We start from the raw sequence: 12708 nt of genomic DNA, 5'->3' as shown, positions 1-12708 counted from the left end.
ATACACTTTATTCAAAATATCACAAATATTCACTTAGTTTTCTTTTCAAATCTAAAATCTACTGATTGCTTTTTATTTCTTTTATACTTTCTTAGTTTTTTCAATCAAATGTTTTCTGTAACAGATGCATGTTGTATTTGACTATGCCAGTTAAAATGACCATTTTAAATGTCTTATTTAAATAAAAAACAGCAAGGAAAAAACAAGTGGTGAAACATTCTTTAATGTTTGGACGTGTGCTACGTGTCTGATTTCTTGTGTTTGTACAAAGCAAATTTTTATGTAAATCATACATGAACACAGAAAAAGCAGACATCAGTTGTGCAAATGTGTGCTTACCGCACAAAAAAAGATTAAAGATCAGGATGGATCCGATCAGGTGAAATTGGCATTTATGTTTCAGTGATAAAATAGTCAAAAACAGTTTGTTGATATCTTAACCTAATACAATTTAACCTGTACACAAATTAGATGCACTGATTGGTATGTGATACAATAACAACGATAATAATGTATACAGCCAAATAAATGTTACTATAAAAATAGAAATCACATTAAATTATTTTTAAAGAATCCAACCATTCCTGCACTGAGAACATATGACCTTCAGTTTAAGAAAAGAAAATCTTGATCTTCCGTTTCTACAAAATTAATTTAATTGCACTCATTAAACAATTACTTACATCTAAAACCTGTTAAACTTAATAAAAACCATATTGGCAATGAGCAAAGAACTGAAGGTTTAGTTTAAAATTGTATTTTACAACCTTTGTATCAGTGTTAAGCTTAATCATGGTCCCAAAAAGTCATGCAACAGTGAAAGATGCAGTAGCTTTACCAAAAAACATCTAATCACAGTTACATGCCACACAAAGAGCCGAGAAGGTCATGTGTTAGGTTTAGGATGCTCCTGCCCACGTGAGATGCAGCAAGGCTTTGCAACAGGTGATTTAAATATACTGCATGCCATGCCTGTGTTGTAGATGACGACCTTTTGGTGTGTGTCCTTTTCAGTCCTCCAACCAGTCCTTTCCTCAGGATTTTCACTCATAATTTCTGACGGACCATTTCTAGTGCAAAACTCGAAAACCTACTTTTAGAAAAAAAAACGGTTACTTTCCACCACCTTTGGAAAAATAGCTTCATCAACTGTTCATGCTTCTATTTTCCTTTCCCTGGAATGCCTCACATTAATTTAATAATAAACTTGGTTCTCCTGTGTATAACACAAGCAATGGACTTTTAAGCCATTTCTAGGATGGATGTGTACTTTCACAACAGGGTACACTGTGACAGGACGGTACTTGAGGCCGTGACAGTAGGTACACTGTAATCAACAACATTAAAGTGAAGCTACCTTCTAATTTTTACTGTGAGCAAGTCAGCATTTAAAAAAAGTATCGGCTTCTTACCATGTTAGTTCAGAGAAACCTGCATGTTATTTGCTGTTAGATGTTTGTAGAGTGGATTAGTTTGGTGTTTTATTTAATAAGTAGCCTAAATTTCTGCCTCATTAAAAAACGCTTAATCTTGCTGTTGCAGTCGTATCTGGGTATTGAAAGGAGCAATGCATTAAGGCATCATAGACATAGTGAGGGCGGAAGCATCAGCACTGCGGGGATCTTTCACCCCGATGATGAGATCATTGGTCCTCCTTGTGCCCTCCACCAAGGAAAGAACTTCCGTTCGTTCAACTTTGTGCCCTTTTGCCTGCAGCAGCTCTACATCGTCCTCTAAAAACTCAGCTACAAAGAGAGAAGATGATAAAAAGGTTACACTTTCTCATCTCATGTCACTCAAATGTAATACAGAGGGTGTAGCAATCACAACATGCTTGAATTGTGTGTACTGTATGTCTCCATGCAGTATTTTACAGTGTTGGAGACATTTATTGGCTTTCAAATATAATAATCTGAAACAGAGCTTTTAAGAAAACTCTCTATTTTGCGTGATTTATACAACAAGAGAAAACATTTTAAGAAATATTTGGTTTTAACAATTTAGATAGGCAAAATTATTAGTGCCTTTAACTACTATGTACAACCCCCTTTTGCCATCAGTACAGCATTATTCGTCTCCTGTAACATCTCCCAAGGTTTCAGGAAACAGAGGAAAGAATATTTGAAAATGTATCTATGTGTAGTCTTTGTGTAGATCAACCAAAGTCCTGGATCCTCTCTTATGTTGTCTATACAGGATTTAGGTCTGGAGACTCAGATAGCCATAGAAGAAGGTAAATTTTGTGTCTGCTGTTACATTTGTGTGAATTTGCCCATCTGTTTTGGATCATTATACCAGGACGAGACCATTTGATGTCCTATTTGCAGTTTTCTGCTACAGCCTTTCATTTAAAAATTGCTGGTATTTCAAAGAACCCACAATGCTGTGCACTCTAACAAGGTTCCCAGGGCTTCTGGAAAAGAAAAAGGCCTACACCACTACGAATCCCCCATCATACTCAACAGTAGTCTGTAGTTCTCTTCCATATTCTTATACTTGGCTTTAAGCCAGACCAACCTGGAGTGTTTGTTGCAAAGTTGAATTTTAGTCCTATCTGGTCTGACTAAAGCACATCCCACGTAAAGTCCCAGTAATGTATAGTAAACTCTACATGTTTGCATGTGTGACAATAAGACAGGACAGACCAGTTGGCATACGGAAAACATCTAATGGTAATACGGAAGTGTGTTGAACCCAGTATCCCACTTTTTGCTGTTTTCAATGAGATTTCTTGATATTTTCTCTTTTATGATGCCATCCTGCTCTCTGTGCACAGTGGCAAGATAAATATGGGTTCTTGTCCAGCCCAGAGAACAGATAAATTGGTTTATGTGTCATGTCAGGTTTATTCTCCCGTGAAAAAATGCAAAAATGCATGGATTACTAGTAAGACTTTCCGAGAAACTCTAAAGAACTAAAAAAAAAGGTAAAATCTAATCAAATCATTTAAAGTTTTCTTTACATTGTGCTTAGGCCTGGTAACTATACACCTGACACCTGGTGTTTATGTTTGCCAGGTGCAAGCTTCCTGCTTACAACATCTACTTTACATAGAGTGTATAATAAAGGGTGATAAAAGTGCACAAAGACAAGGGCAATCTGTAACCATAGATGTTTAAAGCAGGAGAGGTAAACTAGGGTCAGCGGTTAATGTCAGTGTAGAGAAATACTTTTCTGAACACATTAAATTAAACTTGACACTTCATTGAAAATACTTTTTTTGTGTTTTAAATTTAAATCTCTTTATCCCAATACAATATTTAAATTTGGACCTAAAAGTTAAACATCTCAATAATGTTTGTGCCCAAACTTGTCAAAAGAGGAAGTAGGAAAAACTCACCGTCCACCAGCAGTGTGTTTGGCTCCAGCTGTGGGTGGAGTCTCCCATAAGCTAAACTGTCACTCATATTTTTGCGTGAAGAGAGAACATTCATCAGTACCTGTGGAGAAGTAGAAGATAATATGAATTGTAACAAAAAAAATGAATTAACCAAGTGTAGTAGAGAAGACTAAGTGCAACTGCACTAAAAAGTGAATAAATAACCTGTGTGATGCCGCTGAGAGCTTTCTCTCCGTTGGAAGACCCAACGGCTACGTATGTACCGCACAACCCCACAGCTGGCCTCACCGCTGTGGGCATCAGGAAGGACATGGGTCTTTTTCCGGCCTGAACGCGGTTATGCTACAGCAAGGAGGAAAACAAAAACATAAGGGTCATCAGACAGCACAACAAATAATTTTATAAAAACATGCTTCAAGATGAAGGTTATACATACAGGGTTGGGTAATGAGCTCAGTGTTTTATTAGGCCAAGAAAAGTCCAGGATCTGGCTATTCAAAAGGATTCCTGAAGAAGTCACTATCCCACTGCCAAATGGTTTATTTAGTGAGCTAAAAGAAGGTAAGAATACAAATGAGCCCAGTTTTGCAACTGTTATCATTTTTGGGGGTTATTTGTTACCAATAAGACATACCTCACAACTGAAACGATGTGGTCGTCTGGGCCCATAACCATGACTTGTGCAGCTGCCGCACCGTCCTCCATCGTAAATGATGTGGTGTAATGGCTGACAGGGAACGCTTGGAAGTCGCTGATCATCTGGCGAAGTAGGGAAGCCTGTGGTTTACTGGAGGACCAAAGAGAAGAGGTTCTGTAGAAATGTCTTACTAATGGCGTGATTTTGCTTCTTAGAAGGTGGATTAGTTTTTACCTCAGCATCTTATCAACAATCTCTGAAACCGAAGTGTCAAACATAGGGTCTCCCAGCCCACTAGCAAGGGCCAATGCTATCTTCACAGCCTGAGTTGATTATAAAACAGAAGAAAACACAAAAATCAATCCTGCATGCATATTATTTATGCTTTATAATCAGGATTTGTTCTAATTATTATTTACCTCTGCAATCCAGTGGTAGGTTTTATTCCTGGGCACTTGGCTGGTGATGTTGTAGCCTTCAAGGATGTTGAGTGCAGTGATCAATCCAACACCTGCATGCGGGGCTGGGGCGGCCATGACACGATGTCCTTCAAAAACACCAACAGATCACAAGATTGCACATATATATTTCTAAAGGGAAAATAGACATCTGGGATGACTGTTGTGTTGTACATAGAATGCTAACATATACTTATATTTAATTCATTAATGATATTATGATATCAAACAGAAACAATTACAATAACATAAAGGGTAAAAACATGTAGTTATTAAATAAGATCAGTGTTCGCATTTAACTCTGGATTCCAGGATTAAAAACAGCTCGCTCTAGGTTAGACAGAGAGCATCAATGCCACCTTTGTTAAACTGATGAGTGGACATTTAGCGATTAGGAGGATCATCCTGGAAATACAAAGGAATGGTGGGAGGAAGTGATCCAGACCAGGTCAAGTCAATATTTTAGTTTAAGGTGTTTCTCAAGCAGCTCAGAAGGGTTGTTCACGAACATATACCTTGGTAGGTGATTTCTGCTGGCTTTTGTATGACAGTGCTGTAGTTTCCAAAATCTTCCTCTGTCAGCACGCCACCTCTTGCTTGCACCTATTACAAAGGTAGAATTAGGTATAACATGCCTACACTGTTTTTCTTACTACTGCAGCATATTTTAAAAGTGAAAAAATAAACCAGATCTTGCATAAACAGTTCTACCTAGAATGACTGCATTTAAACCATGACTATTCACCAGGGTAAATAAGTATTCCTTTTAAGTTGAAATGTGATACCAACTTTTCAGCATCATGATGAGGAACAAGGTTTTTCAGTGTTTGCATTTGACCATACTGTAGTATCTATCAGCAAGGTTTTTCCTCATGTGTTAGTGCTGCACTAACTAAACAGACAGCTTAACACCACATTTAAATGCCATGTCAGGGTCATTGAATCAGCTGAGTGACAATATCAGCTGATTAAAGTTATTTGCCAGTTGGCTAATTTCATTGAAGACTCAGAATCACCCAATCCCACCATCCAGTGGGGATTTTATGCGATAGACAAACACAAAGTGAAAGGAAAATTATAAATGCATTAAAACATTGTATTTAAGCCCCCTTTCCATTGATTACCCTTAAGAAAGTCGAATGCAACCAATTGCTATCACTTGAGCTGCAGAGACCTGCAGCTCAAGTGAGAGAATTTGTTTACAGGACAACTGGAAGTTAAGCATTCCATAAATCTAGTGTTTATGTAAGAGTGGCAGGGAAAAGGCTGTTGTTGAAAGACAGCAACTTAAAAGTCTTGTTTGGAAAAAGGTGCTCTGGTCAGATGAGACCAAAATTAACATTTCTGGTGTGAATGCAAAACAATGTGTGGCAGAAAACTAAGACAGCACATCATCCTAAACACACACTCTCCACATACTGAGACATGGTTGGAGCAGCATTAATTTGTGGAAAGTTGTATTTCAGCAAAGAAACGAAAAGCTGATCAGAGTTAAAGAGAAGGTAGATGGAGCTAGATGTAGGACAATCCAGACTTGAATCTGAGGTGGAGGATCACGTTCCAGCAGAACAACTGCCCCTAAACATACAGCTGGAGCAACAATGGAGTGGTTTAGATCAAAGCATATTTATGGTCCAGACCTAAATCCAGATCAATCTGAGGCACGACTTGAAAACAGCTGATTGCAGACGCTCACCAAACAGATATTAACCATAGATATTTTGCCAAGAAGAATGGGCAACATTTTCAGTCCTTCGATGTGCAAAGCTGATAGATATGCTGCAAAAGACTTGCAGCTTTAACTGAAGCAAAATATGGTTCTGCGTATTATTGGCCTGAAGGGCTATATGCAAATGCTCCACACTTTCCGGATTTTTATATGAAAAACATTCTGAAAACTTTGTATCATTTTCATTTGTGTGTATTCTAGGTTATGTGTACAGTCCTTCGTCTATTACCTGGAGGTCCAGCTACCGCCAGTCCGCTAAGACACATCTAACCATAAACTGAGCCGTTTTCTCGGTATAAACTAGGACTCTATTGGTACCTTGTGTTTTGTCTTGCAGACAGCTCCACACTTAGCAAAAAGTCACGGTAACCAACAGAGCTGGTAACTTGTTCCATCACTGCGAATGAAGGTTTCTTTAAAATTCCTTTTCATGACTTCCAACCACAGCAGCAGCTGCTGTATTTTAGTTAATAGTAAAATAATCCTTTGATTTTGCTGTCCAGTAATAAAAGAACAGTGTTTCCCTGTTGATGCATTAATGTTGTCCTCACATCCTTTGAGCAACATTAATCTCCATACTATCTGCAGCTCATCCATCAAAGCTGCACAATTATCATTGTATGCTGCAAGAAAAGGATTTCTGTTTGTTATATTACTGTGCCAACAATAATTATAACATTCATTCATAATCATTACAAATTAAATCAGAGTGAAATCATTCTTCCTTACTGCAGCCATCATTTCCTGTGCCAGTTTCCCAGCGTAGAACTCCGATATTCCTTTATCTGCAACGGCATCTAAAATGGCTGCTAGATCAAGGCGCCGGGTGAACAGTCCGGAAAGGGGAGCCTGACCGTTGGAGAAGAATAAAGCCCGAAAAGCATCCGACATGTTCTGATTCTTTACTTTATTCAGAGCTTCCGCTGCAAAGGAATACATGAATGAAAGAGAGGGCCAGATGAGATTACGCTAAAGTGTGTGTGCCTTCGCTTTATATTGTTTGAGAGTAAAATGGTGCTTTGTTTCTATCTGCACAAAGGAGCAACAGAAAAGACAATTAGCTGGCCCCAGTGCCTGGCAGGATAATAATCTATAATCACCCAAATCGTGAGTAACGTTGAATCCATTTTTGGCTACATCTGCTGCCATGGAAACAACATCCTTCCATGGTATCCTAGCAAAACAGAAGATCAAGTCAACAAACAATCTAATAACTATGCTAATAGTCCTCAGTTAATCATTTTAAATGGATGAAGCAAGATATTTATTGCTGTAAAATCCTGCTGAGGCTACTGAAAGATGATAATAATTTGAGTACAAAACAACTTTGTTGTTTGATCACAGTCAGGTCTAGATCTGAACAAGTCAGCTTAAAACAATTTTGTTATGAAAACATTAAAAAGGTAGAATAGAGTAAAAACTATTTGGTTTTACAAAGAGAATCCAAACCAAGGAAGGGCAATTACCGGTAAGTGAGTTCAAGAGTTCAAAAGCAAAAATGAATGCAGAATGTAAATTCTGGGAGCTTGTAACAGATAGAATAGAGAGTATTATTGAATAAAGACCTGCCGTAGAGCTTGTGTGCCTGATGCATCCCACTGAGCATACCTGGAACTCCCACTAGCAACCCTGACTGGAAAAAGAAACATATAAACACCATGTTAGTGGCAGCAGAGAGCTACTTCAGACCTTTATCTGTCACTTTTAGGAGGCTTATATAAAAAAGTTTACATTAAGATCGAAGTTTAGCAGCATGTCCTCATGGATGGCCGATGGCGCCGTCTCTCTGAAGTCAATCACTCTTGTCTCATTCTTACGGATGTCGTGCACCAACATAACGCCGCCACTAAACACCAAAAGAGCAGTGAGCATGCATTCAAGCAAGTCTTAGCACCATAATGATAAAACTGTTTATCAGAAGGAAATACAGAGCACTCAAAAGTTCCACAAACTACAATGTAATATGATTTCATGTGATAAACCAACATACAATAGTGCATAACTGTAAAGTTAAAAAGAAAATGATACATGGCTTATTTTTTTAAACGGCCATTTTGGGCCTCATCAGTGCCGTGTCGGCTACATGTCTTAACAAAGCAAACTATAAAGAGGATTTCTTATGTCGTTCTTTCAACATTGGCTTTCTTTTAGTCCTTCTTTAATGAAGGACAGATTTGGGGAGTGCTTGACTAACAACAAATTTTCCCACTTGAGCTGTGGATCTCAGCAGCTTATTTCAGATTTACAATGGGCCTCTTCTCTGATTATTGCTCTTCTTCCCACCCTCTCAATTTAGGTGGACGGCTATGTCTTGGCATGTTTGCAGTTGCAAGGCAAGGCAAGGCAAGGCAAGGCAAGGCAAGGCAAGGCAAGGCAAGGCAAGGCAAGGCAAGGCAAGGCAAGGCAAGGCAAGGTAAGGTAAGTTTATTTAGATAGCGCTTTTCAGCAACGAGACACTCAAAGCGCTGTACATACAATTACAATACAATCACAAAGCAAATGAACACAGATACAGACACAGAAAAACAAATCAAATGATAAAATTAAACAACAGAGGTAATTTAAAAAAGTAAAATAAAATTAAGGGAATAGAATAGAATGATGGACAAGAAAATGAAAGGTAAATTGGACTGAAAAAGCAACTAATCATGCCTAGATGGCACAGTCAAAGGCCACTCTAAGCAAATAAGTTTTTAATCTTGATTTAAAGCAACTTAGGGTTTCAGCGCTTTTACAGTTTTCTGGCAGTTTATTCCAGATTAGTGGAGCATAAGAACTAAAAGCTGCTTCTCCATGTTTGGTTCTGGTTCTGGGTATGCAGAATAGATTTGGGCCAGAAGACCTGAGAGGTCTGGGTGGTTGATACACTGACAACAAGTCTGTAAAGTATTTTGGTGCTAAGCCATTTAGTGATTTATAGACTAACAGAAGTATTTTAAACTCTATTCTCTGAGCTACAGGGAGCCAGTGTAGGGACTTTAGAACCGGGGTGATGTGCTCCACTTTCTTAGTTCTAGTGAGGACGCGGGCAGCAGCGTTCTGGATCAACTGCAGCTGTCTGATCGACTTTTTAGGCAGACCTGTGAAAACACCGTTGCAGTAATCAATTCTACTAAAGATGAACGCATGAATTAGTTTTTCAAGGTTCTGTTGAGACATTAGTCCTTTAATCCTGGAGATGTTCTTTAGGTGATAGAAGGCCGACCTTGTTACTGTCTTTATGTGCCTCTGAAGGTTCAGGTCTGAGTCCATCACTACACCCAGGTTTCGAGCCTGACTGGTGGTTTCTAGCTGTATTAACTGAAGCTGTGTGCTAACTTTTAAACGCTCTTCCTTTTGGTCCAAAGATTATTACTTCAGTTTTGTTTTGATTCAGCTCAAGAAAAGTTTGGCCCATCCATGCATTGATTTCTTCTAAGCATTTACCCAGCACTTGAATGGGTTCATAGTCACCTGGAGACATCGTAACGTATAGCTGTGTGTCGTCTGCATAGTTATGATAACTTACATGATAACGTTATCATAGTTATGATAACTTACGTTGTGCGATACTCCTTCCATATTCAGATGACCTACTGCACGGCACCGAGTCAGATATTAAAAGCTTTGTATAATGTTTTACAACTTAAAAGTTCTTAAAACATCTTCACAACTTTGTCACTGGCATGTCTGCTTTGTTCCTTGGTCTTTATGATGCTGCTCTTCTTTTAAGGCTCTTTAACAAACCTCTGAGGCCTATACAGAACAGCTGGATACATACTGTGATCAACACATTCACACGTGAACTTTATTCACTAACAAGGTGACTTCTGAAGGTCATTTGTTACACTGAATTTTATTTAGTGTTATCAGAGAAAGGGGGCTGGCTGAAATGTAAGCCCACCTTTTCAGACACATGGACAAAGTACAATAAAGTTTTCAGTTAAACATGGAAGATGATGAAATGGTTTATGGCAGATTAATCCTTCTGTAAGGTGCTGCCTTTCTTATAACTCACCCCCCAATGCCAGAGGTGTGAGGGTGGACAATTCCCAAACAGAGAGAAGCAGCTATGGCAGCATCCACACTGGACCCCTGCTTTCCCAAAACATCAAACCCAAGCGATGTACACTGAGCTACATCTGTCACCACCGCTCCCTGGTTAAAGACCTTAAAACACAAAAGGACAACAAAGCAGAAGGAAGTATATTTATTAGCACACCTTTTGTTATGAAATAGCTTAAATGGGCGTAGACAAGCACATAACCATGATCGTTAATCTCATGATTACTCATCTGAGAGAAGCAGAAGTGTTGCAACGTGGCTCACATTAAATTAGCAGGAAGTTGTAACAGACCAGTACCTGTGGATCGCCAAAGTAGATCTGCATGATGAGAGCCACAGTGACCCCAGTAGCGAAGGTGAGACAGGCCGTGATTATGACTGTCACCCCATCCCGCTGACAGGCGCAGTCTTCAGTAAAAGGGTCGACGTTGGTCTCTCGCAGAGAGGCAACATCATGGCTGGCCAAGTCTGACGCAGAGGAAGGGAGACGCTGCAGGCGGGCCGACCTCAGAAACAGATCTGGGTCTGGGATGAGTAAAGTTGTAAATAAACAACAGGCGGAAGTGAAGAGAGCAGAGGACGCAAAGTTGTCTCCTTTCACAAAAACTCTTGTCAGATTTCGCTTCTAAGTTATGACTGCAAGCAGTGAGGTTAGAGCTAACTGAAGATGCATGACTGATTTATTACAATGGTATCAACCACAGATTTAAATGAACAGGCTAGATAAGCTCATATTTGCACACTCCCTTTCACAGAGTCTAGGAAGTATTTTGCAAAATGACTCCTAATGTGACATCACCAACCTGTGTCCTGCTCACTCAGGACGTTGTCATCATCTTTGCGGGATTTCAGGGTGTTTTCTCCAGACACCACGTCATCCTCTGGCAGCCTGGGGAAGCTGGTGATGCTCATGTAGTCTACCGGAGAGTAGGAGCTCCCCAAGGTTGTCTCCGGGTTGGCATCCTTATCCACGGCATTTCCACCTGGGTGGGCTGCCAGAGCTTCTGGAGCAGGGTTGTGCATGGCTTGCAGTGGTTCCTGTGCTCACCCTGTTTTCTAAATCTTAGAATTAGACTCGGAAATCCATGTTTGTAAAAACCTGTTTCAGGAAAATGACAAATTTGTGGATTTTCCCTTTTATGGACTTGTTAATGTTTTGAACCTACAGCTTCCGTTTTTTAAATTATTATTAAATCAGAATTCTCCTGCTGGGATTTGTAGCTTTATGTGTGACAGTGGGACATTTAAGACCACTGGAGCTGGATCTGATTGGGAAACATTTTATTAGGCCAAAGCACATGTGTGTAGCTCCAATGATGGTGCATTTTCTTCCACCTGAAGATAACAAACCATACAGATTGAATAGTTTTGATAAAGCTATGATGAGCTTCGCCTTGTAGGATTTAAGAACATTCACGCCTAAAGCAATAATGGACATATGAGACAAAACGCTTCGTGGTAAAAGTCAAGCCACAAACAGATTTGTTATTATTAGATACAGCCGCATTATTACCTGCTTAAACTCCGAGCTAAATTCGTGTGCTGTTTATTTACCGCGCTACTACAAGCTAACGCATCCCTCCATATACGGCTTCTAAGAGCAATCAATTTGCGCAAATAATACTTACATTTGTCGTAAGATACATGTCGTTCAATAGAAGTATTCCTTGGCGGTGTAAGTTTGGGTTTTTAAACGGAGCAGGTGAGGTGGCAGGACGGAGCCATCACAGCGACCGAATCCCTCCCCACAGACAGACAGCAGCCGCAGCTCCGCGCTCCGAAGCTCGCTTCCTATTGAGGGATAGGGACAACCGGTGGTACTAGATACTGGCTGCTGTTTCAACCAGGGTTTTAGGAATTCATTTGAGTATGGCCAAAAAGGTAAATGCGGATGCTTGTTAATATTTGCTTGGCACAAAACAAATCTTAATTAAACTGCACATATTTGGCAACGACCTAGGTCGTCTTCTCTATATCAATGTCAGACTTACTTCAATGGAAGAAGTAGAGGCCTTGAAAATCCCATGAAATCTGCGTTTCTTAAATGCACAAATCCTCCAGCTGTTTGCATATCTAAATAACTGCAGTAACCAGAGAGGATACTCCCATTAAGGCATTCTGGACTGCCTTTGAGTATAAGTGAACAGGACAGGGTGGATAAACAGGTTAAAGCAGGTGCATAAACCAGCTCAGCTTTAAACCCTCCCTTTAAGCATGTGTCTTCATTTTCCGCCACCTCCTCTGAACTGGGGAATGACTGCAAAAGTCTCAAATGTCAGTTCAGTTATTTTCGCTCTCTTCTTTTGTTTGCATTATTCGCTCTGCAGGAAAAAAAAGAGAAGAAAAAAATAGGTGGCTGCAGTGGCAGTTCTAGACCAAATTTACCAGGGGGGCCTGGGTGGGGACACTGTTTTCTTATGTGGCCACAGAACAAAATAATTGAAAAAACAAAAAAACAGGGCGATATTTAATCGTTTAACATATTAAGTGAGCAACAAAA

The 12708-nt window shown here is 39.6% G+C and overlaps 1 protein-coding gene across 2 annotated transcripts; it reads right to left on the bottom strand.

Moving 5' to 3' along the window:
• Positions 1 to 207: 207 nt before the first annotated feature.
• LOC124875102 (glutathione hydrolase 7) lies at positions 208 to 12414 on the bottom strand. Of its 2 annotated transcripts, none has more exons than XM_047376950.1 (17): positions 12200 to 12414; positions 11837 to 11999; positions 11012 to 11543; positions 10507 to 10733; positions 10162 to 10313; positions 7896 to 8010; positions 7730 to 7797; positions 7265 to 7338; positions 6894 to 7087; positions 4951 to 5038; positions 4397 to 4524; positions 4212 to 4300; positions 3975 to 4127; positions 3777 to 3891; positions 3545 to 3682; positions 3341 to 3440; positions 208 to 1745 (listed from the first exon to the last, which is right to left on the bottom strand). In XM_047376950.1, the coding sequence occupies exons 3-17, from the start codon at positions 11229 to 11231 to the stop codon at positions 1573 to 1575; spliced, it is 2034 nt and encodes a 677-aa protein (XP_047232906.1). In that variant the 5' UTR covers positions 11232 to 11543; positions 11837 to 11999; positions 12200 to 12414; the 3' UTR covers positions 208 to 1572. The 2 variants fall into 2 exon arrangements, with proteins under 2 accessions (XP_047232906.1, XP_047232914.1); XM_047376958.1 differs by having other exon boundaries at positions 11012 to 11307; positions 12200 to 12413.
• Positions 12415 to 12708: the final 294 nt, after the last annotated feature.

Source organism: Girardinichthys multiradiatus, chromosome 1 (genome assembly GCF_021462225.1).
Source record: "Girardinichthys multiradiatus isolate DD_20200921_A chromosome 1, DD_fGirMul_XY1, whole genome shotgun sequence".
NCBI classification, from domain to species: Eukaryota; Metazoa; Chordata; class Actinopteri; order Cyprinodontiformes; family Goodeidae; genus Girardinichthys; species Girardinichthys multiradiatus.
This window is presented reverse-complemented; position numbering and strand designations above follow the sequence as displayed.

What these genes read in the sequence shown, in the direction of transcription:
- LOC124875102 (XM_047376950.1), bottom strand. Translation starts at nt 11,231, where the DNA reads ATGCACAACCCTGCTCCAGAAGCTCTGGCAGCCCACCCAGGTGGAAAT. An exon ending in GCACACAAGCTCTACGGCAG is followed by an intron (nt 7,339 to 7,729) that starts GTCTTTATTCAA and finishes CTGTTTTGCTAG; the next exon opens with GATACCATGGAAGGATGTTG. An exon ending in CACAGGAAATGATGGCTGCA is followed by an intron (nt 5,039 to 6,893) that starts GTAAGGAAGAAT and finishes CCTTTGTAATAG; the next exon opens with GTGCAAGCAAGAGGTGGCGT.